The sequence below is a fragment of the Dipodomys spectabilis genome, unplaced genomic scaffold (genome assembly GCF_019054845.1).
Source record: "Dipodomys spectabilis isolate Male_0828 unplaced genomic scaffold, ASM1905484v1 ptg000252l, whole genome shotgun sequence".
NCBI lineage: Eukaryota > Metazoa > Chordata > Mammalia > Rodentia > Heteromyidae > Dipodomys > Dipodomys spectabilis.
In genome coordinates, this window is record NW_024870929.1 from 55,001 (window position 1) to 78,212 (window position 23,212).

Consider the following 23,212-nt stretch of genomic DNA (forward strand, 5'->3'; position numbering starts at 1 on the left):
GAGCACTGCTACAGAGCGCACAGTGCTGCCACCTAGCGCCCGCTGCTCTCAGGATGCACCAAGCACAAAAGTCAAGAGAAAAAAACAGAGCCAGACGCCCATGGCTCCCGCCTGTCATCCCAGCTTCTCAGGAGGCTGAGATGTGAGGTTCGAAGCCAGCTCGGGCAGGAAAGTCTGTGAGACTCTGATCTCCAAAGAACCACCAGAAAAGTGGGTGTGGTGCTGTGGCTCAAGTGGGAGAGCGCCAGCCTTGAGCTGAAGAGCTCAGGGATAGTGCCCAGGCCCCGAGTTCAAGCCCACAACAGAAAAAGGGTAAAAGCAGAGCTATGTAACCCCAAGTACAGCTAAGAAGCATCAAAAGTATTTAATAGCAAATTTTTCCACATAATAAATACAAATACTTCTAAGTAAGGTTACATTGGGCACCAGTGGCTCACGCCTATAACCCTCACTATTCAGGAGGCTGAGATCTGAGGATCGTGGTTCAAAGCCAGCCCAGGCAGGAAAGTCCATGAGACTCTTATCTCTCAGGAACCACCAGAAAACCAGAAGTGGAGCTGTGGCTCAAAGTGGTAGAGCGCCAGCCTTGAATACAAACAACTCAGGGACAGTGCCCAGGCCCTGAGTTCAAGCCCCAGAACTAGCAAAAAAGAAAAAGCTGGTCATCATTACGGTGGTATATTCAATTCATACTTACATTCACCCAAGGCTTACGAAAATAGCCCATGTCTGCTGCATCCTTTATCCACCATGCTTAGACACGGGACCATTTCTGATTGCAGAGTTTTGCATATGAGATATGTTCCATAAACCGCACATCCCTGAACCTTAACTCCAAAAGCTGAATATTTGTTCCTACATCGCCAACTTTCCGAGTAAAATGTTGAACTTAGTTCAGATTTTGGACCTTTTGTTTTCTGGAGTCAGTACCAAGGCTTGAACTCAGGGCCTCGCGCTTGCCAGCATTTTGCCAGTTATTTGGAGGTAAAGTCTCTCAGACTTTGCTGCGCAGGTCAGCTTTGAACTCCAATCCTCCCAGCTGAGTAGCCAGGATTACAGGCATAAGCCAAGTACTGAGCTGGACTTTTTGATTAGAGATGCACTACTTGTATTTTAGCGATGTTCCAACCCCTGAACTAATTCTCAGACGTATCTAACCTTCCCATATATCAGATGCCAAGTTGTGACATTTGCAAGTGTGTTTGTTTCTACACTTAGGTTTTTTCTGATTTTTGTTCTTTTTCTTATTGTTAGTAGTAGGTCTTGAACGCGGGACCTGGACGCTGTCCCTGAGCTTCTGTTGCTCAAGGTGAGCACTCTACCACTTGAGCCACAGCGCCACTTCTGGTTTTCTGGTGGAAATAAGAATCTCACAGACTTTCCTGCCTCCGTTGGCTTTGATCCATGATCCTCAGCTCTCAGCCTCCTGAGTAGCTGGGATGACAGGCGGGAGCTACCAGTGGTGTCTAGCTTCTGGTACTTGTTTTTAATAGTTGTAATAATCCAAAAAAAGATCACTTTGGTTTTAAGACCTGACTGTAAAAACTGTAAGAAGGTGCACCTGTGGCAGAATTTACCTCCAAAACAAAAGCATCTTTCTTCCCGTGGGAGAGATCTAATTCTGCGGCCTCATCGGAACTTTCCGACTGTGATCTCAGAAGTCGGGAGCGCTGTCTGGGCTCTGGGATGGGTGATCCTACGACCTCTTCCACCACCTCCTGGAAGAAAGACAGTGTTTGGTATCATGAGACTGGTGGGTCTGGAGTTTTGTTGTTGTTTTCAGTTCCGTTTTAAATGTCTAGGTAACTTCTGCCAGAGATGAGTGAACTAAATTGCATATTCAATGAACTAAATCTCAGTAGAGGGGCTAGGAAGGTGGCTCAGTGGTAGAGCGCTTGCCTTGTGTGCATGAGGCCCTGGGTTCCATTCCTCAGCACCACATAAGCAGAAAAAGCCAGAAGTGGCTCTGTGGCTCAAGTGGTAGAGCGCTAGCCTTGAGCTGAAGAGCTGAGGGACAGCGCCCAGGCCCTGAGTTTAGGCCCCACGACTGACAAAAACAAAAATAAATAAAATAAAAAAAAAAATAAATCTCAATGGAATCTGTGCTGACATGACACTGAATGAATGAACTCAGTTATTCGTGGTTCTAACTATATAGGTGGGTTTTCTACTAAACATTTCATTTTTCTACTTAAGCATGTTAACCCTCCCTCCTCCCCTCCAAAAAAAAGGCTTGAAGGTTTATGGATAGGATTTTCCAACCTGCTGGTAATTTTTGAAGTTCCACATATGAAAATGTGAAGAGTAAGAAACATCTGGACACACACGCGTGCACTCACACACACACACACACACACACACACACACACACACACACACAGGACACATGAATTTGCTGTGACAGGTAGCAAGCTACGTAAACCTTAACAATGACCTTCTAAAAAAGGCATCATGGCCCATCACCTGTGGCTCATGCCTATAATCTTGGCCACTTCGGAGGCTCAGTTCTGAGGCTCAAGGTTCAAAGCCAGCTTGAGCAAGTGAGTCTGTAAGACTCATCTCCAGTTAACCACCAAAAAGCTGGACTCAAGGGGTAGAGCACCAACCTTGAGAGAAAATGTAATAGTCAGGACCAAGGCCTTGAATTCCGACCCTAATACTCACACTTACACATACACATACACACACACACACACACATACACACACACACACACACTCACGCACACATACACACACACACATACACACACACATACACACACACACACACACACACACACACACACACACACACACGGGAGGGGGGAAAAATCACCACTTATGTTCAAAATAAGACAATGTGAAAATATCCTACCACGTGAGCTGACGTGTGTACAGCGCAGGCTGCATCCTGACACCTGAGCTGACGTGTGTACAGCACAGGCTGCATCCTGACACCTGAGCTGACGTGTGTACAACACAGGCTGCATCCTGACACCTGAGCTGATGTGTGTACAGCGCAGGCTGTATCCTGACACCTGAGCTGATGTGTGTACAGCACAGGCTGCATCCTGACACCTGAGCTGATGTATATACAGCACAGGCTGCATCCTGACACCTGAGCTGACGTGTGTACAGCACAGGCTGCATCCTGACACCTGAGCTGACGTGTGTACAGCGCAGGCTGCATCCTGACACCTGAGCTGATGTGTGTACAGCACAGGCTGCATCCTGACTCCTGAGCTGACGTGTGTACAGCACAGGCTGCATCCTGACACCTGAGCTGACGTGATCACAGCACAGGCTGCATCCTGACACCTGAGCTGACGTGTGTACAGCACAGGCTGCATCCTGACACCTGAGCTGATGTGTGTACAGCACAGGCTGCATCCTGACACCTGAGCTGATGTGTGTACAGCACAGGCTGCATCCTGACACCTGAGCTGATGTGTGTACAGCGCAGGCTGCATCCTGACACCTGAGCTGATGTGTGTACAGCGCCGGCTGCATCCTGACACCTGAGCTGATGTATGTACAGTGCAGGCTGCATCCTGACACCTGAGCTGATGTGTGTACAGCACAGGCTGTATCCTGACACCTGAGCTGACGTGATCACAGCACAGGCTGCATCCTGACACCTGAGCTGATGTGTGTACAGCACAGGCTGCATCCTGACACCTGAGCTGATGTGTGTACAGCACAGGCTGCATCCTGACACCTGAGCTGACGTGTGTACAGCGCCGGCTGCATCCTGACACCTGAGCTGACGTGTGTACAGCGCAGGCTGCATCCTGACACCTGAGCTGACGTGTGTACAGCGCAGGCTGCATCCTGACACCTGAGCTGATGTGTGTGCAGCACAGGCTGCATCCTGACACCTGAGCTGATGTGATCACAGCACAGGCTGCATCCTGACACCTGAGCTGACGTGTGTACAGCACAGGCTGCATCCTGACACCTGAGCTGATGTGTGTACAGCACAGGCTGCATCCTGACACCTGAGCTGATGTGTGTACAGCGCAGGCTGCATCCTGACACCTGAGCTGATGTGTGTACAGCGCAGGCTGCATCCTGACACCTGAGCTGACGTGTGTACAGCGCAGGCTGCATCCTGACACCTGAGCTGATGTGTGTACAGCACAGGCTGCATCCTGACACCTGAGCTGACGTGTGTGCAGCGCAGGCTGCATCCTGACACCTGAGCTGACGTGTGTACAGCACAGGCTGCATCCTGACACCTGAGCTGACGTGTGTACAGCGCAGGCTGCATCCTGACACCTGAGCTGACGTGATCACAGCACAGGCTGCATCCTGACACCTGAGCTGATGTGTGTACAGCACAGGCTGCATCCTGACACCTGAGCTGACGTGATCACAGCGCAGGCTGCATCCTGACACCTGAGCTGATGTGTGTACAGCGCAGGCTGCATCCTGACACCTGAGCTGATGTGTGTACAGCACAGGCTGCATCCTGACACCTGAGCTGATGTGTATACAGCACAGGCTGCATCCTGACACCTGAGCTGATGTGTGTACAGCACAGGCTGCATCCTGACACCTGAGCTGACGTGTGCACAGCACAGGCTGCATCCTGACACCTGAGCTGACGTGATCACAGCACAGGCTGCATCCTGACACCTGAGCTGGGTACAACGCATGAGCTCTCGTCCTCACAGCCCAGGCTGCAGGCCAGGGGCTGGGTGTACTTGCCGGTGGGCTGATCTCGTACAGCTCCTTGTTCTTGGCGATGGTGTCGTTGATCTTCCTCTGCATGTGGGAAACGTGCTGTTCGTAGGAGCCGTCGCCCGGGGTCTTGCCAGCGATCTGAATGCCACCTGGCATGGGCAGCGCTGCCAGGTACACACCTGTGGCCGACTTGTGGAGTAAGGAGCAATCGTCAGACAAGGTATTCGAGGAACAAGCTTTACAAGTTTTCAGCTAGGTCTCTTTCTGGGGAAAGGACGGAAGTATCTGTGCGTGCATGGGGCATTTCCGGAAGGAAACACACACACACACACACATACACACACACACACACACACACACACACACACACACACACACACACACACCCCTCCTAGAGTAAGGCGTGGGCTTCCTCTAAGGGAAGGCTCTAGGTGGAGAGGGAACCGTTAGGAAAAGGAACTGGTTTTTCCCTGCAGACCCAACTCTCTTTTAAAGTTTTTAATCTTACAATTGTGGAAAATAACTTGACAATAAATAAAAAAAATTAACTCAAGCCCAGCACTGGTGGCTCACACCTATCATCCCAGCTACTCAGGAGGCTGAGATATGAGGATCACGGTTCAAAGCCAGCCTGGACAGGAAAGTCCCTGAGACCCTTATCGCCAATGAACCACCAGAAAGCCAGAAGTGGTGCAGTGGCTCAAGCTAGCCTTGAACAAAAGCACTCAGGGACAGTGCCCAGGCCCTGAGTTCAAGCCCTACCCCATGACTGACCTCCCCCCGCCCAAAAAAATATATGTACATACATACGTATAGATAATATATATATCTGGGAAGCCTGGCTGGGTGCTGGTGGCTCACGCCTGTAATCCTGGCTGTTCTGGAGGCTGAGATCTGAGGCTCCTGGTTCAAAACCAGCCCAGGCAGACAGAAAAATCTGTGAGACTTTCGTCTCCAAGTAACCACTAAAGAACTGGGAATGCTGTGGCTCAAATGGTCAAGTACCAACCTTGAGCAATAAAGCTAAGAGACGGTGCCTAGGCCCTGAATTCAGGTCCAGCATTGGTACAAAAACAAAGAAACAAAGAGGAACCTGTTACAACCACAGAAATCGCAAAACGACCTCCCGAACTTCTAACCTTACCGCTAAACCCATCACCATATTTTCCCCCACGGTGATCTGAATCCTCAGGCCGAACAAGGCGTTCATCCCTTTGAGCTTCAGCTTGTTCATCAGCTGGGTGTGCACCTCGTACTCCATGAACGGAAGGAGGTTGCTGATGGCCGTGGCGTTCGTTTCTGCCTGGGCTTTCTTTTTCAAGCGACACAACCTGCGAAGAAGAGTCCTGTCAGTGCACCGAGTCCTTGTGACCTCAAGACAAAGGCCAACAGAGAGAGACACGATTTTAAAAGGCACACACCAGTGGCTCACGCTACTCAGGAGGCTGAGATCTGAGGATCGTGATTCGAGGCCAGCCCAGGGAAGGAAAATCCCATGAGACGCTTATCCCCCATGAAGTAGCAAAAAAGCCAGAGATGAAAATCTCACTGTGGCTCAAGTGGTTGTACACGAGCCTTGAGTACAAAGACCAGGGACAACACCCGGGTCTTCAGTTCAAGTCCCAGGAATGGAAAAAGATACTAATCAAAAAGAATTTTTTTCCAGCATGGGGCTTGAACTCAGGACCTGGGTGCTGTCCCTGAGCTCTTTTGCTCAAGGCTGGCGCTCTATCATTTGAACCACAGTACCACTTCCGGTTGCCTGGTGGTTCCTTGGAGATAAGAGTCTTTTGAACGTTCCTGCCCGGATTGGCCTCAAACAATGATCCTCAGATCTCGGCCTCCTGAGTGGCTGGGATGACAGGCGGGAGCCACCAGTGCCCGGCTCGATCATTCAAAAGGATTTCAAAGCAGGTTGATGGCTAAGTCTTAACTTTTGAAGCTGACCTAGAGGGTTCTGGGCACAGACCTGGCTTGAATAAGACAGCCCTTCCCGACCACGGCGGCCTGTGCGGGGAGGTCGATGGTGGTAAGCAGGACGTCGGGCACCTTCTGCCGGCGGCAGCAGCAGCACAGCGCCAGGTGAGCAGGGAACGGCGTGTTCACCTCGTCGTAAGGGGTGTGGCAGAACCCACAGCCCGGGGGCTGGCTCTCCCCCAGCCTGCGGGCCACAAGGAGACCGTGAGAAAGGCACTCTGCCCGGGGATGAACCCGTGCTCACACGCACACACACACACACGCACACACACGCACGCACACACACGCACGCACACACACGCACTCACACACGCACGCACGCACACGCACGCACGCACATACACACACGCGCACACACACGCACGCACAAGCACACGCACGCACGCTCGCACACACGCACACACGCACACAATGCGCACACACACACGCACACAAGCACAACATCCTTGAAAAATCTGTTCACTTTTCCAAAATAGGTATTATGCTCGTAGTAGTTAGTGTACAGATGACACCATGTCAGAGCCACACGGGCGAGAATAGCAAAATGACTTGTAGGAAGCGCTGAACGGCCAGGGAATCCAAGCCACCCCCTGTTCTACAAAAGCCTTATAAAAGGAGGTTGCCAGCAAGCACAGGCTCACACCTGTGATCCTGGCTACTCAGGAGGGTGAGATTTGAGGATCACGATCTGGAACCCAGGTGGGCAGACCCAACTGTGAAACTCTTTGTTTCCAATTAAACAGCAAAAAATGTCCTGGAGGTGTGGCTCAGGCAGTAGAGCACCAGCTGGGAATGAAAAAGTCAAGCAAAAAACGGCAAGACCCTGAGTTCGAATCCCTGTGCCGGTATGCGCACACACACGCGCACACACACACACGCGCACACGCACACAGACAGACACACAGAAAACAAAATCTTACTATATTCTGAAGGCTGTCTGGAATGATCTGTAAACCTTTAAATATTAACAAAAGAAGGATCTAAACAAGGTGGTCTCGTCATTATTAGAGCTAGAATATCTCCCTTATTATAGAAAGACTTGCAGTGCTAGGCTGTAGCTCAGGGGCAAAGCACTCGCCTAGCAACTGCAAGGTCCTGGGTTTGATCCCCAGTACCAAAAAAAGAAGACAAAAAAAAAAAAAAACAACTTAAAAACAAGACTTGAAAGTGTTGGGTTTTTTTAAAACCTTATTCCTTAATTTATACTAAATCTATTAATACAAACATTGTTTGGGGTTTCTTTTGGTGCTGGATCTGGTGCTTGAACTCAGAACCAGGGCGCTGTCCTTGAGCTTTTGTGCTCATATCTGGTGCTCTACTGCTTGAGCCACAGTGCCACTTCCGGCTTTCTGGTGGTCCATTGGCTCTGGTAAGAGCCTCACGGACTTTTCCTGCCTGGTTTTTCCTGGGCTGGCTTTGAACCACAATCCTCAGATCCCAGGTTCCTGAGTAGCTGGGATGACAGGCGTGAGCCACCGGCACATCTAGCTTAATACACAGTGTGACATAAAGAAGATTTAGGTTTATTTAATCCAGGTAGTGTCTGATATCAAACCAAGAGTCTCCGTGAATGCATGTGTATATACACATATCTACGTATATAATTTCCTATCTGTATGGGAAGTATATATATCTATGTATATGGATATTGCATACATACATGTGCAAATACACATACACAGCATGTAAACATATACCTTAGAGATATGCTTGTAGAAAGCGTTTTGTACTTTCAGAGAAGCTCACAGTTTACATGTATACAGGGAGTGTTCATCAATACGCTCATATTAAGCTCCTTTACCTAATGCTTCCTGTTTCGTTCTAGCTCACACTAACCAAATCACTTCCTAACTGATTTCGTGCAAAACTGGGCAGATTTCTTGGAGAGGTGGGCACCCTTCTTGGTGAGCACAGCCCTGGGACCTCGCTCTGTCTTTGTAGGTGAGACCCAGACAGAAGAGAAGCTAAGGGCTGGGCGGGTGGCTCAGGGGTAGAGCGCTCGCCTCGTATGCACGAAGCCCTGGGTTCGAGTCCTCAGTGCCACAGACACAGAAAAAACTGGAAGTGGCGCTGTGGTTCAAGTGGTAGAGCGCTAGCCTTGAGCAAAAGCAGCTCAGGGACAGCGTCCAGGCCCTGAGTTCAAGCCCCAGGTCTGGCCAAAGGAAAAAAAAAAAGGGGGTGGGGTGGAGAGAAGCTGAATTCAGCGCATGCGCTCTCCACTCTGTCAAAGCGGCAGGGCGCCTCCCCGGCAGCGTCCTTGTCATTTGTGAGGACGCCACACACCCGCGCGGGGAACCTTGGTTTTTAACCAAAAGTGGCACACCAGCCCACTGCAAGCCCCGCTTCGAGAAGCATCGTGACTGTTGTGGAAATGCTCGGCGGGGACTACCTCTGCTCCAGGCAGCCCTCCAGCACGCCGTCCTGCAGGAAGCGGGGGTTCAGCACGGCCGCGGTGCCCGAGGCGGACAGGATGCACACTTCCTCACTACGAGAGAAACACACGGGCGTGTCAGTGCTCCCTGCGGGGCCCACGGATCACCCAGCGAGACTGCAAGACCGACCAGTGAAACTCAAGGTGGCCCAGCAGGACGTGACACCACGTGATCACCTCCTGGATGTAAGGTAGAGAAGAGAAGCCACGGGCTGGGCAGGTGGCTCAGTGGTAGAGCGCTCGCCTCACATGCAGGAGGCCCTGGGTTCGAGGCCTCAGCACCACAGACACAGAAAAAGCCAGAAGTGGCGCTGTGGCTCAAGCGGTAGAGCGCCAGCCTTGAGCTGAAGAGCTGAGGGACAGCGCCCAGGCCCTGAGTTCAAGCCCCAGGACCAGCAAAGAAGTTTTTTTTAAAGGCCAAGCTGGTATATGGCCATTTTATGTATGTATGTATGTATGTATGTATGTATGTATGTATGTATGCATGTATGTGTGTGTGTATCTATCTATCTGTGCATGTGTGTCTATGTGTGTGTGTGTGCTGGTCCTCAGACTTGAACTCAGGGCCTGGTCACTGTCCTTGAACTTTTGTGCTTAAGGCTGACACTCCACCACTTTGCGCCACAGCTCCACTTCTGACTTTCTGGTGGCTCCTTGGAGATCAGAGTCTCATGGACTTTCCTGCCCAGGCTGGCTTTGAACCACGATCCTCAGATCTCAGCCTCCCGAGTAGCCAGGCTGACAGGTGTGAGCCCTTGTGCCCAGGTTTCTGTCCATTATCAAGTGAGACTCTCAGAGGAGCTGACCCTTCCCAGGCTTTGCAGTGACCAAGACAGACTCCGCTGGAGGTGCTCCGAGCCTGCACACCGCATCATCCCGCACATTCTTCGCTTCTGCGGGACGCAACGGCCACTCACCAGATGCTGGTTGACTCGCTGTAGCCCACCACGGCGTGGCAGCCTAATGCCTTCGCGTGGGATTTGATTTCCTGTCTGATTTCTGCCCACCAGGCGTCTCGAGTTTCCGGTTCGTCTGAAAGATACAAGTTTAAATCAGCTGACTTACCCGATCTCCCAGGAGGTAGTGGCTCAAGATGTGTTGAAAATCAACGGGAGCCAGGAGAGGAATGGGGGGGTGGGGGGGGGGCGGTAGCACGGGTTTGAAATGCAACACGAACCACCACAGCTTCAAAATCAAAATGCGACTTTCTCAACGAGGGAATGAAGATGTTCGCCGTGTTCCAACTTCTCGAAAGCATCAAGACATGTTGAACCGGCTAGAAAACGAACTACTCAGTTTGACTGCGGGGATTTCTACGGGAGGTGTTTTCTTACGATACCCTGGACCTCCTGGTTCTAATCTTCAATGATTGCTTTATGGATCATCTCTCGCTGAGGGTCCCATGGCCGCAGCCGTAAATGAAAGAAAAATCCTCACTTCATTTTCTGGCACCTGTAATTTTTGTTTCCCCTAATAATCCTCTATGGGCTGTAGATAAATCTTTCCATGGCAAAGACTTACCAAGGTTAAAAAAAAAAAAAAAAGCAAGCTAAATATAGCTACCCTTTCTATAGAGATGCAGGTCCTAAGAAAAATGGACTTAAAAAAAAAAAAGGAAGAAGATGACTGGCCAATTAGGAAAAAGAAAAAGCAAATCATTAAAGAGATTAAATAGAGATAGTAATCTGGCTCATGCAAAGGATACTTTTCAGATGGAATGGTGTCAACTCTGTGTTTGGCTCTGCACCAATTCAAAGTGGCGTGGACCGGTAGCGTGGGGTGTGTCTGTAGTCTAGCTCACCAGGAGGCCGAGGTAGGAAGACCCCTTGAGCCCACCAGTTCCAAGACCAGTCTGAGCAACACAAGGAGACCTCCTCTCAACAGCTACAGCTAAAAAGCTCGGGCGGGGAGAAGGGTGGGGTACAGCTCAGACAGAACGCATCTGTCTAGCATGTACAGGCTGGGTTCAATCCCTGGTACTACCCCCCCTCCAAAAAAAAAAAAAAAAGAGGCCTAGAAGCTCAGGATTATACGCCATTAGCAAGGGCTTTCTTGAGTTCATGGCCACTTCCGGGGCAGCTGGGAATTACAGTGACCCATTATATGTAATAACTAGAACTGTGTATGTATTATATATTGTAATTGTGTATAATTATGTATTATGCTACAATTAGTATACCCTGATCTGTTTCTTTGGGGCAGGGTACCTCCCCGGAATCTGGGAGTCATTTGTAACTTAACTCTAACGAGGGTGCTAAGCTGTTACTCTAAGTTTTCGAAATAAAACTAAAAAAAGCGTAGCACAGGTGGCTCACGCCTGTCATCCTAGTTACTCAGGAGGCTGAGATCTGAGGATCACGGTTCAAAGCCAGCCTAGGCAGGAAAGTCTGTGACACTCTGATCTCCAATGAACCACCAGAAAACCGGAAGTGGCGCTGTGGCTCAAGTGGTAGAGCGCCTTGAGCTGAAGAGCTGAGGGACTTAACAGTTCAGAGAAAATAGAAACCACAAGGAATAACAGAGAAAATGCTGGTTTCCCTGAAATACTTCCTCAAACAAGAACTCTTAACTTTTCTTAAGCTCACTAGCACAATCTGCTGTTCACTTTTTTTTTGGGGGGGGGGGGGGGCGGGTTGGCTTTCCTCAACTGTATTCCTTTTTTTTGGGGGGGGGTCTTTTCTTTTGTGGTACTGGGGATCAAACCCAGGGTATGAAGTTGCTAGGCAAGCGCCTGGCTGCTGAGCTATCACCCAGCCTTGCTACTTACTTTTTTAAACCATTCTAGACAGCATTATTTTCTAAAGGCAATAATCACCCGCTACCACTAAAATGACACTTTTTCTTTTCACATTGGGTCAGCCTACCTCTGTACATACAAGCATTTTCTGTTGCTGTTTTTTAAAAGGAGCTTTTTAGAAAGTAAACCCATTACCATTCATTTTTAAATTAGTAGAAAAAAAAAATAACACACCACCACCATCCAGGAGGTTTCTTAAGTTCCAAGTATGCTTAGTTAGAAACTTATTTATAAAATAAGGATTTATTCAGCATGTCGAAATGGAAACACACGCAGTCCATCAACCTTGTGAGATACTGTAATCGCATGAAAAACAAGGATAACATCCCGGATAACTTACCTTGATGCCCCCCAACCCCAGCAAAAGCAATCAGATCATTAAACCGAATACCATGACACAAGAGGAGGCGGATTGAAAAACAAAAAGAAAACAGAACAGAAACAAAACAAACAAGCTGAATGCAGGGCGGCTGGGGAAGAGAGAGAGAGAGAGAGAAAGAGGGAGAGCGCGCGCGCGCACGTCCATGTCTTCTGACACACTCGCAAGCAGCTTTGGTTTGCACGCGTGAGCAACACAAGTGCGCATGGGGGGAGCTGGTATGAGCTTACACCGAGTCTTATTTACAGCGTGGAGAGGAGGCTTCGAGGGGTTAGGGGACGGGAGAGGCTGGGGAGGAGAGTGGCGCCGGGGAGCCGGTTTGGGTTTGGGGGTGAGGGGGGGGCGAAGGCCACAGCAGCAGCTCAGAGGACACGCAGGTGTGCAAAGCGGGCAGCATCCGGGGCGGGGGGGGGGGGGGGGGGTGGCCTTGAAAAGCGCATGCGCGGGCCAGGTGGACAGAACAGACTGAAAATATGGCAGCTCACTGAAATGGTCACAGAAAGAAAATGGCCCTGGATCCTAGGTGAAAGGAAGCGTACGAATGGAACACTTGCTCACAGTGTACCGGCTGCGTTGAGTCAGCTACCTGGGGGAAGAGCCCAGAGCCCAAGAGGAACTGTGCGGGGCCTTCAATTTGGGGGGGGGGGGGCTGGGGGGGAGGGGGAGGGGGCAATTAAAATGAGTCAGGTGATTTCGTATGAGAGAGAGAGAGAGAGAGAAAACGACGACGACAAAAAATTAAAATTAAAAAAGCCGTGATGTCTTCTCTAAGCCTAGCTGCTGCTCGTGCCAGACACAAGCCACAGAAAGTTCCAGAAATCATGACTGCAAGTTGTCACTGATAAAAAAAAACTACTCCAGAAAGGACCCTCATGGGGGGTCCCCCTGTGGGAGAAGTATTTTGAGGTGGCAATGGGCAAGCTACTTTTTTTTGGGGGGGGTTAAATGTAAGAGAGGAAACGCGTGGAAACACTCAAAAAGGCAGAAATCCAGCCTCTGGTCAGCCTCCGTCCAAATGCACAGAACAGCCTCGTTCTAGAACTTGCTGTGTGCTACAGAGGGAACTGGTTCACTACTGGTTATTTGGAAGATTGGCAGCTAGGGTGCAAGTGTTTAAACGAATAGTCCAAAAACAGAAAGGAGGAGGAAAAAAATCCCTGCCATTTAAAAACCATATGCCTGTCCCTGGCCTACAGAATTATTTACAGTTATTTAGGATTGTATTTAAGAAGTGAGGATTATCTACAAGTGTTGTTTGACGCTATTTGAAGTTCTTCTTCTAGGGGTCGAAACTCACTCCAGAGTTTGCACAAGTATTTTAGGCTGTGCTTTGATCTGTGGGTGTGAAATGAGTGTGCACCCACACACCCACACCCACACATACCCACCCACACACACCCCTCAGCAGACCTACTGACCTTCCTGCCTCGGGTAGGCTGGCTTAGAACTCGCTCCCTCTAACCACGGGCCACAGCTGGCTACCCTGCCATCTTTTCATTATTTGCTTCTGAAATGCAGGTGAAACTAGCAAAGGCGATCTTCCAAAGGCCAAGGAGGCTCATGCAACTTGGCATAATCCACCTTTATTAGTTAATAAGCACTGGCTTCAGCTTTATTATCTGCGTTGTCTTGGGATGGAATAAACGCCCTGTGGAAGGCTTTCGTCTGGGTGAATGGAAAAAGGAAAAGGGAGACAGATCCTCCCTATCTGCTCCAGGCTGGCCTCCAACTCCTGATCCTCCTTCTGCCGCCTCCAGAGCACCGTCAGGCTCAACCTACGTTTTGGATGATCAAGATGAGCTCATGTTTGAGTTGGAGCAAGTTAAAAAGATTTTTTTGAAGTACAAGTTTTGAATCAAATGATTATCTGATCTGCCTCATAATCTGAAAGGAATCACTTCAAGTTGCCCCAAAGGATACGGAAGTTAAGAGTTCAAGTTCAAAGGGGTCTACACCCTCAAGCTGGCTTGGGGACTGCATGGGACTAAGGGAAGGATTCTCATTAAGGGGAAAGCGACACACAGAACAAACAACAGTGCCTCAGCAAATCCTATCTGTGCCCTGAAAACTTGAAGGGAAGAACAGAAAATTTCTGAACTGTGTTAGGCTTGGTTTTTGCACATGTGTTCTGGGATAATTGAGACCCTCACTGCTTGGTCATCTATCTGCGCTGACAATAAATCTCTAAAAAACAAAAAAAAAAAAGCTGGAAATGGATCTGTGGCTCAAGTAGTAAGAGCACCAGACTTGTATAAAAAAAAAAGCTAAGGGACAGCGTCCAAGACCTGGGTTCTAGCCTCAGAATTGGCACCAAAGATTAATCAATAAAAGTATATTGTGAGACCAGGCACCAGTGGCTCACGCCTGTAATCCTACCTACTCAGGAGGCTGAGATCTGAGGATCGTGGTTCAAAGCCAGCCCGGGCAGGAAAGACTTTGAGACTCTTATCTCCAATAAACCACCAGAAAACCGGAAGTGGTGCTGTAGCTCAAGTGGTAGAGCGCTAGCCTTGAGCTGAAGAGCTGAGGGACAGCGCCCAGGCCCAGAGTTCAAGCCCCACCACCAACAAAAAAAAGTATATTGTGAACTACTTAGAAATACTTGGACAACTTAAGAGATAAAAACAAAAGCTCAATTCATTAGGGAAACAATGAGGGCTATTAATATTTACGCTTTAAATAATTTTATGATGCCTTATTTTTTATAAGGCTTAATTAATCAAAGTAGAACTCAACTTTCTGATAAACGTTTAAGTCTTCAAAGGATCACGATTGAAAATAAGATGCTCGGGGATAGGAAGCATTTTCTTCTTCCTGCCCTGAAAAAGGTTCTGTTGTGGCAGTTAAACTTAAGATGCAGCAAGGCAAAGAGAAGAGGGGCTAAAAAGATGCTCAACTAACCACTCACTTCTGCAGCTACCTCGGGAAGCACAAAGGAACATGAGAGCGTACCGGCTAAAAGACTGTTTGGTCCATGCTGCGACTCTTAGAACCTTACACACAAGTGTGTGTGTGTGTATATACATATGTGTACACATACACACATGCATTTACATATGTATATTAATACGTGTCCTGAAATATAAGCCTGAGTCTCCTATATATCCACATCCCTAAGCTCCTGCTACACAATTTGCTGTACGCTATCCTTTCCACGGTACTTACTTTGTCTGTCCCTCAAGACTTTGTGTTTCATGCAGGCCAGGGCAATAGGCAACCTCTGCCCTCGAGGATCTGGCCCAGGGCCTGGTCACGTGTCACTGTTAGCACCACGTGTCCAAGCTGAGAACGTTCTCAGCGGTCAGTTCCCATCAGAGCATGTCCTCACTCAACTAACACTGCTAGAATGTCACCGGACTCTTCAGGGACCAAAGTTGTTGATCAAAAAGCTCACTATAGAATAGGGCCAGCAGCGGGGGGGCTCATGCATGTCATATCCTAGCTACTCAGGAGGCTGAGGTCTGAGGATCACGGTTCAAAGCCAGCCCAGGCAGCAAAGTCCAGGAGACTCTCATCTCTAATGAACCACAAAAAGCTGAAGTGGAGCTGAGGCGTAAGTGGTAGAGCGCCAGCCTTGAGCACAAAAACTGAGGGACAGCGCCCAGGCCCTAGAGTTTAAGCCCTGGGACTGGTCAAAGACAGAAAAAGTTCCTACACCACACTACTGTATTTCCTTGTGTGACTACAAAAGCGTATTTCGCAAAGTAGTACCAGGTGTGGTGTTTTCCTACACCCTTCCACACATTAATGTTTCTGAAGTAGGAACGTCTACCAAGCACAATTCACAAGACTGCTTTTCTTTTTTCTTTTGAAAGGCTAGTTGCTAAAACATCTAAGAACCCAAGCAATACAGTACTGACCACTCTAAATGACTTTGTAACGATGTGGTCAACTTTTGGTTTTCTGAGGAATATCAGCATCACAAAGGCTAAACATTCCTACATACGTCACAGCTTTCTCATAATTATCTTTTTTTTTTCTGAACTAGTATCAAAATCAGCTTTATTTCTGACGATGCAGGGTGAACAGGACAATTCGAGTGCTTCTCTAAAGCACCCTGCTCCACGCTGTCATAATCTCCATGTTCTCCAGATATTGTTCAATAGATCCCTCTTGGGGCTGGTTTGTGTTTTGAGACAGGGGTCTTGTCTGGTGTCACCATATGATCTAGAACCCACAATTCTCCTCCCTCAGCCTTCTGAGTGCTGGCATTAGTGTGCCCTACCACACCCTGAAATCGTATTGATTTGCTTCCGTATCTTTTTGGCAGTACCGGGGTTTGAACACGGGGCCTTTGATTAATGTTCTGTGTCTTTTTTTTTTTTTAATACAAAGCTTTCTTTCTTCCCCTGGCACTAAAATGATGTTTTCTTAAAAGTATGTCCTGACTTTTAGGAGACGAAGTCAACAAGATAGCTTTGAACTTCGCATGAAAACTCGGGTGTCAACATCGCTCCCTGAAATCTGGACGCTAATCGATACCTGTACGGATTGGGACCGGAACCTGGCGTTACCAAGCTGTGTTACACACTGGTCCTGGTTACCCACCCCCATCAGATGTGAATTCTTACACCTGAACTCACCCACGGGACGTCTAAGGAGAAACAGGTTTAGGTCACTGAAGGCCTCCGGTATGTTTCTGGGGGAGACCCTTTCTAACAGCAACTGAGAATGTTCCAGTAAGTAACATAGATCAGCTCTGACGCTGAAAGACATCGCTGTATTCTTTCATTCTAGAAAACAGATCACCACAGAAACGTACACATGGATGCTACTAGTAAGAAAATAGGCTGCCACTGGGCACCAGGGGCTCACACCTATAATCCTAGCTACTCAGGAGGCTGAGATGTGAGGATCGCGGTTCAACGCCAGCCTAGGCAGGAAAGTCCCTGTGAGACTCTTATCTCCAATGAACCACTCAAAAACTAGGAGTGGAGCTATGGCTCCAAGTTGGTAGAGTGCTAGCCTTACGCCAAAAGAGCTCAGGGACAGAGGCCAGGCCTTGAGTTCAAGCCCCAGGACTGAACAAAAAGAAGGAAAGAAAATATGCTTTGGCCAAGAAGAAAAACTAACTGCCTTGGACCTAAACTGTATCTTCAGCTGTACGGTCTCCCTGGGTTGGTTTCTTTAAAAGCTACTTACTTAAAAATAAATTACTTAAAAATAAATATTGATATTGCTTCACACGAATGTTTAAACGGCTGCAGGTGAACATTTAAATCACTTTAATGAGTATTTAAATTGCTTGGAATAAATATTTAAGTTGCCTTAAAAGAAAACTCATTGGAAGGAGAGGGGAGGAAGTTTGAAAGTGTTGCACATTTTGAAATGGCTCTAACATGATACATAAATATGCTAATGGTCAACATTTTTACAGTATTTTACAGAATACTAAATACATTCTATCCAAATCTAAATATGAAGTTTAAGGATACTTTAAGATTGATTGAACTAGTCTATTAATGGTTATAATGTTTTAACAAAGTTAATAAAAAAAAAAAGATTTATCTGATATGGAAAAAAAAAACTACCCACAATGTGTAAATACAATTTAACTCTCATTCTGTGATGTGATCAAACCAGGGAGTTACGATCATTTGTGGTATTGCTATGGCTTTGGTTCCTTTGGGGTGCAATTTCTTATGTGGACACAGGGGTTACGGAATGGACCTGTGTAACTGAATTGACTCCCACCTGTTTATTCTAGAACATTTCTAAAGACTTCACTGAGCTGCCATAATTTTTTTTTTTTAATCAGCGTATGTAGTACTGAATGACCATTAAAATACCTGAATTGAAACTATTCCAGTCTAGCAGTTTGTAAGATCTGGTGTTACCCATAATTCCGACAAAGGCTGAGTTCAAAACAGCAAATTAGTAGATCAGTTTTAGGTGCAGAATAGTAGAAAATAAAACAAACAAACAAAAAGAAAACTACAAACAAGAGCACAATTGTCAACACCACTGGACAGGAACTGGAAAGACACAGACAGGAAAGTTAATAGAAATAGAAATCGGAAGAGGAGAAGCATGCTACTGTATTCTAGCATTACTCTCTACTTACTTAATTACCTTGATTTTTAAAACCCACCCCCCCTTTCTTTCCCTGCTTCACATTTCTGTTTGATGTTCTAACAATGGAGTAACTGAAATAATACTCGTAGAAGTTATAGCAGGCGGTAATCTAGGTCTTAAAAGCTGGTTTTCCATTTATGTGTTAAGCAATTACCACGTTATACCATTAAGGATCCAGACTTTCATTCTGTGTTAGCATTCAACGTTACTCAATAAATTACAACCGTTCATTTAAAAAAAAATTTCCAGGGCTTTTCGAGATAGACGTATTAATTAAATGTTCCCTTTTGCTGGAGGACATTTATATAATGTAATCCAAAGAATGTGATCATTTCCATAAAATCAGAAACGGGAATCCTTAGAATAGCTCCTTCAAAATGTATTTCACTGACAACAAAATAAAAATATAACTCATCCACCACTCAAAATACCCTGCTAGGACTAGTCCTTGGATAACAGAATTCCTATCTGCCACCTGAAAAACTATTCTGAAAGGGCAGAGAGAAAATTGGTGAGCTAGAGATTATCACACACCAAACACATTCTACACCTTCTGTTTTCTTCTCTAAGCCTGGAATGTCCCATTTCTTACATGGCTACAAATAAATAGGCAAGGCTCCCCAAGAATGGGCTTCTATTTAAAAAAAGAAAAAAGAAACGACATTGAAAAGCAAGCCCTTTACTGCAATGCATTTGCATTTGCGCTCTGATGAGCACTTTACTCAGAGCACGTGGAAAAGACAAAATCAAATCAGCACATTTTCAGTAATAGAAGAAATCACCAATCACTGACCACATTCCGAAAGCCATGTGGCAGGCAGGGGATGGACCACCTGGCCACAGGAGCCCAGAGGATTCACCTCAGCCTGCTGAACTTAGTATTTCTACACTCCCAAAGAACGTGCCAGACTTCAAGAGCTTAACAGATTAAACTGGCCTCAGCCCCAGACTTCTTCTAATACTCTAGACTATACAAGTACTATCATGGAAAAAAAAAAAAAAAGATCTTAAACCAGAAGCGCTGGTGGCTCACACCTGTCATCCCAGCTACTCAAGAGGCTGAGATCTGAGGATCACGGTTCAAAGCCATCCAGGGCAGCAAAGTCCATGAGACTCTTATCTCCAATGAACCACCAGAAAACCGGAAGCAGAGCTGTGGCTCAAGTGGTAGAGCGCTTGCTTTGAGCTAAAGAGCTCAGGGAGAGCGCCCAGGCCCTGAGTTCAAGACCCACAACTGACAAAAATAAAATAAAATAATAATAACCAAAAAATAAAAAAAACAGAACCTGGTGGCTCCCGCCTGTCTTCCCAGCTGCTCAGGAGGCTGAGATCTGAGGATCACAGTCCAAACCCAGCCCAGGCAGGAAAGTCCCTGAAACTCTGATCTCCAATGAACCACCAGAAAACCAGAAGTGGCGCTGTGGCTCAAAGTGGTAGAGCGCCAGCCTGGAGTGAAATTAAGTTCAGGAATAGCATGCCTGGCACTAACTTCAAGCTCTACAGCCAAAAAAAAAAAAAAACAATCTTAAGTTGACCAGAAATTAAGAAACAGGAGGGAAAAAATGAAACCCAAGAAGAAAAGAAAAAAATGGTACTGCAAAGGTAAACTGGGGAGTCTAGAGTTAAAGAACCCTGGCTAGCACTGCTTTTCTGTGATTTCCCCTTCAGAGTGGGAGAAATCCACACTCCTCCTCTGCTATGAACTCAAATAAAATCACAATACATAGCCCAGAGGGGGTCTGTAAAAGACCTCCAAGAATGGCAATGCTCTTGTCTTCAAAAATCACTCTTGGTCAAGTATTTTACACAAATCATTTCAGCGCATTCTATTCTTCTGTTCCCAATGGTGATTAGAAAACTAAATTAAATATATATATATATATATATATATATATATATATGAATATATAGATTTCAAACAAGAGAATAGTGTGAGCTGGGGACCGGTGGCTCCCACCTGTCATCCCAGCTACTCAGGAGGCTGAGAGCTGAGGATCCTGGTTCAAAGCCAGCCCAGCAGGAAAGTCCATGAGAACTCTTATCACCAATGAACCAGAAAAAAGCTGGAAGTAGAGCTGTGGCTCAAGTGGTAGAGTACCAGCCTTGAGCTGAAGAGCTCAGAGAGAGTGCCCAAGGCCTTGAGTTCAAGTCCCAGGACCGAAAAAAGAAAAAAGAAAAAAAGAATACTTTAACATCCTAAGAAATGGCTGAGGAAGATTGACATCTAGTCAATGGAACATTCGAGAACAAACTCTACGTAGTGAAAACGCCCACCATTTATCCTGTTTTAGATGGAGAAAAATCACTGGAGGATCTTCAGGCCAAGGGTCTAGATTAGGGAGACTCTGACATTTGTCTTCTGTTATAATTACGGCCCCAGGCTTTAAACAGAGAAGCTGCTAGGGCTGGGCAGGTGGCTCAGTGGTAAAGTGCTCACCTAGCATACATGAAACCCTGGGTTCGATTCCTCAGTACCACACATGCAGAAAGAGCCGGAAGTGGCACTGTGGCTCAAATGGTAGAGCGCTAGCCTTGAGCAATAGAAGCTCGGGGACAGAGCCCAGGCACTGAGTTCAAGTCCCAGGACTGACAAAAAAAAAAAAAAAGAAAGAAAGAAGAAAAAATAGAGAAAAAAAAGCTTTAAGCTGCTTAATCTTTCTTGTTGGTTTATTCAGCGTACTTACAGACCAGAAATCAAGGAATCAGTTGGTTTTCATCAAATTTCCTAACACATCTTATACCATACTTCCAATTACAATGTAAAAGAATCCCAGGAAACTAAGTGATCTATCAGGAGCTCTCGTCAATGAAAAGGATGAACACTTTAAATGAACGGCCATCATGGTCAGATTGTAATTAAAAAAAGAAATGTCGTGAATCCAAAAAAAAAAACACTAAAAAAATATAAAACTGCTGATTCACAAATTACTTGCAGATACCCTCAAAGTGATATAGTGATGCCTGAGCCAAAACAGAAGTCAAGATCATGCTGTTTTCACACAGGAAAGATCACTGAAATACAGGGTCGGACCATTTCTAAATAAGATTATGGGAAATCGGTTAAAGTGACACATGCCAGGGGATGCTTTCTTCTCCTGCCTTGTTTCCTTTTTCTTTTTAAGCTCTTGTCAGGTAGGTTTGGCTTCAAACCATGGCTAGATACATGACACTCAGCAGGGATGGTTAGGACTGAATTCAACGTTTCATGACGGACGTACCAGGATTGTGTATGCGATCCAACAGCTTCACAGACCGAGCGCTGACCACACCACCCACGTGTAACAGGAACCCGGGAGGGAAGGCCGTTAAGGTAAAAAACGGAAACTCCTGGGGGAGAGAAAAGGGAGAAACACCGCTGACCGTGTGTGGGATATATTCAATCAATCAATCAATCAATCAAATAATAAACGTGCCGTAGAAAAGCTTGATGTAAGGAAATGCATGCTGGGTCTTTGCTTGAAAAGGCTACTCATGGTGATCACGCAGACCTGGTGCCGAGTTCCCAAGACATGTCACTATACGGTCAACGCGACAAAATCTGGGTATACTTCTCTTTTATTTATTTGTGCCAGTCCTGGGGCTTGAACTCAGGGCCTGGGTGCTGTCCCTGATCCTCTTTGTGCTCAAGATTAGCACTCTACCACTTGAGCCACAGTGCCACTTTTTTTTTTTGGTCGGTTGTGGGACTTGAACTATTGGCCTGGGCGCTGACCCTCAGCTCTTCAGTTCAAGGCAAGGGCTCTACCCCTTGAGCCACAGCGCCACTTCTGGTTTTCTGGTGGTTACTTGGAGATAAGAGTCTCAAGGACTTTCCTGCCTGGGCTGGCTTTGAACCGCGATCCTCAGATCTCAGCCTCCTGAGCAGCTAGAATGACAGGTGTGAGTCACCAGCGCCCAGCATTTTTATGTCTTCTCATGGAGGGAAAATGTTGGAGGCTCATTCTGAGATACTGGCAATCTACTCTTCTTTGTTCGCCATCTCCTTCTCCGGCGTCATCTCTCAATGAGAGGAAGTGACTGGCCAACCCTCCTAGCCATGAGTATTTCGGGGGGTGGAACCCCGGACAGACCCCCCAATGCTGGCTGTGTAAAGACCCCTGTGCCCTGAGACAAGGGATCGACAAGAAAGCGTGATGGTGGGAAGGGTGGGAGAGAGAAGCAGTGTGGTAGGAGGAAGGCAAGCAAGATGGGGGAAGGGGGGCCCAGAGAACTGCTGGGGAGAAATGACCTCTTCCTGTCACCCCCTTTCTCTGTCACCACTAGACCAGCAGGGAAATTCCAAGGAACGGGAGATGTATGTTAGCAAGACAATACAATTCCCCAAGTTTCTCCAAACTTTTCTCTTCCCTCCTCTCTTAAGAACATAAAATCTGCCAACTTAAAAATTAAGGAGGCCGGAGCTGGGCAGGTGGCTGGGCAGTGGTAGAGCGCTTGCCTTGCATGCATGAGGCCCTGGGTTCGATTCCTCAGCTCCACATAAGCAGAAAGAGCCGCAAGTGGTGCTGTGGCTCAAATGGTAGAGCGCTTACCTTGAGCAAAAGAGCTGAGGGACAGCGCCCAGACCCAGAGTTCAGGCCCCACAACCACCACCAACAACAAAAAAAGAGTTAAGGAGAAGAACTCAAAGAGAAATAAGAGAAAGGAAGGAAGGGAAGGAAGGGAAAGAAGGGAAGGGAAGGAAGGGAAGGGAAGGAAGGGAAGGAAAGGAAGGAAGGAAAAGAAAGAGAGAGGAGGGAAGGAGAGAGAGGGAAAGAAAGAAAGAGAGACAAAGATGAAGGAAGGAAGGGAGGGAGGGAGAGAGAGAGAAAGGAAAGGGAGGAGGGAGGGAAGGAAATTTGCTAGCGCTGATGGCTTACACTTTTAATCCTAGCTATTCAGGAGGCTGA

The 23,212-nt window shown here is 47.2% G+C and overlaps 1 protein-coding gene across 1 annotated transcript in view; it reads right to left on the bottom strand.

The window, feature by feature from the left end:
- C2cd5 (C2 calcium dependent domain containing 5) overlaps positions 1 to 23,212 on the bottom strand; it is a 70,172-nt gene that overhangs the window by 20,096 nt on the left and 26,864 nt on the right. The window contains exons 9-15 of the mRNA XM_042699478.1: positions 21,545 to 21,653; positions 9,993 to 10,107; positions 9,034 to 9,129; positions 6,637 to 6,828; positions 5,812 to 5,998; positions 4,692 to 4,856; positions 1,578 to 1,718 (exon numbers count right to left, since the gene is read on the bottom strand). Coding sequence (XP_042555412.1) covers positions 1,578 to 1,718; positions 4,692 to 4,856; positions 5,812 to 5,998; positions 6,637 to 6,828; positions 9,034 to 9,129; positions 9,993 to 10,107; positions 21,545 to 21,653 — 1,005 coding nt within the window. The remainder of the gene's footprint in view (positions 1 to 1,577; positions 1,719 to 4,691; positions 4,857 to 5,811; positions 5,999 to 6,636; positions 6,829 to 9,033; positions 9,130 to 9,992; positions 10,108 to 21,544; positions 21,654 to 23,212) is intronic.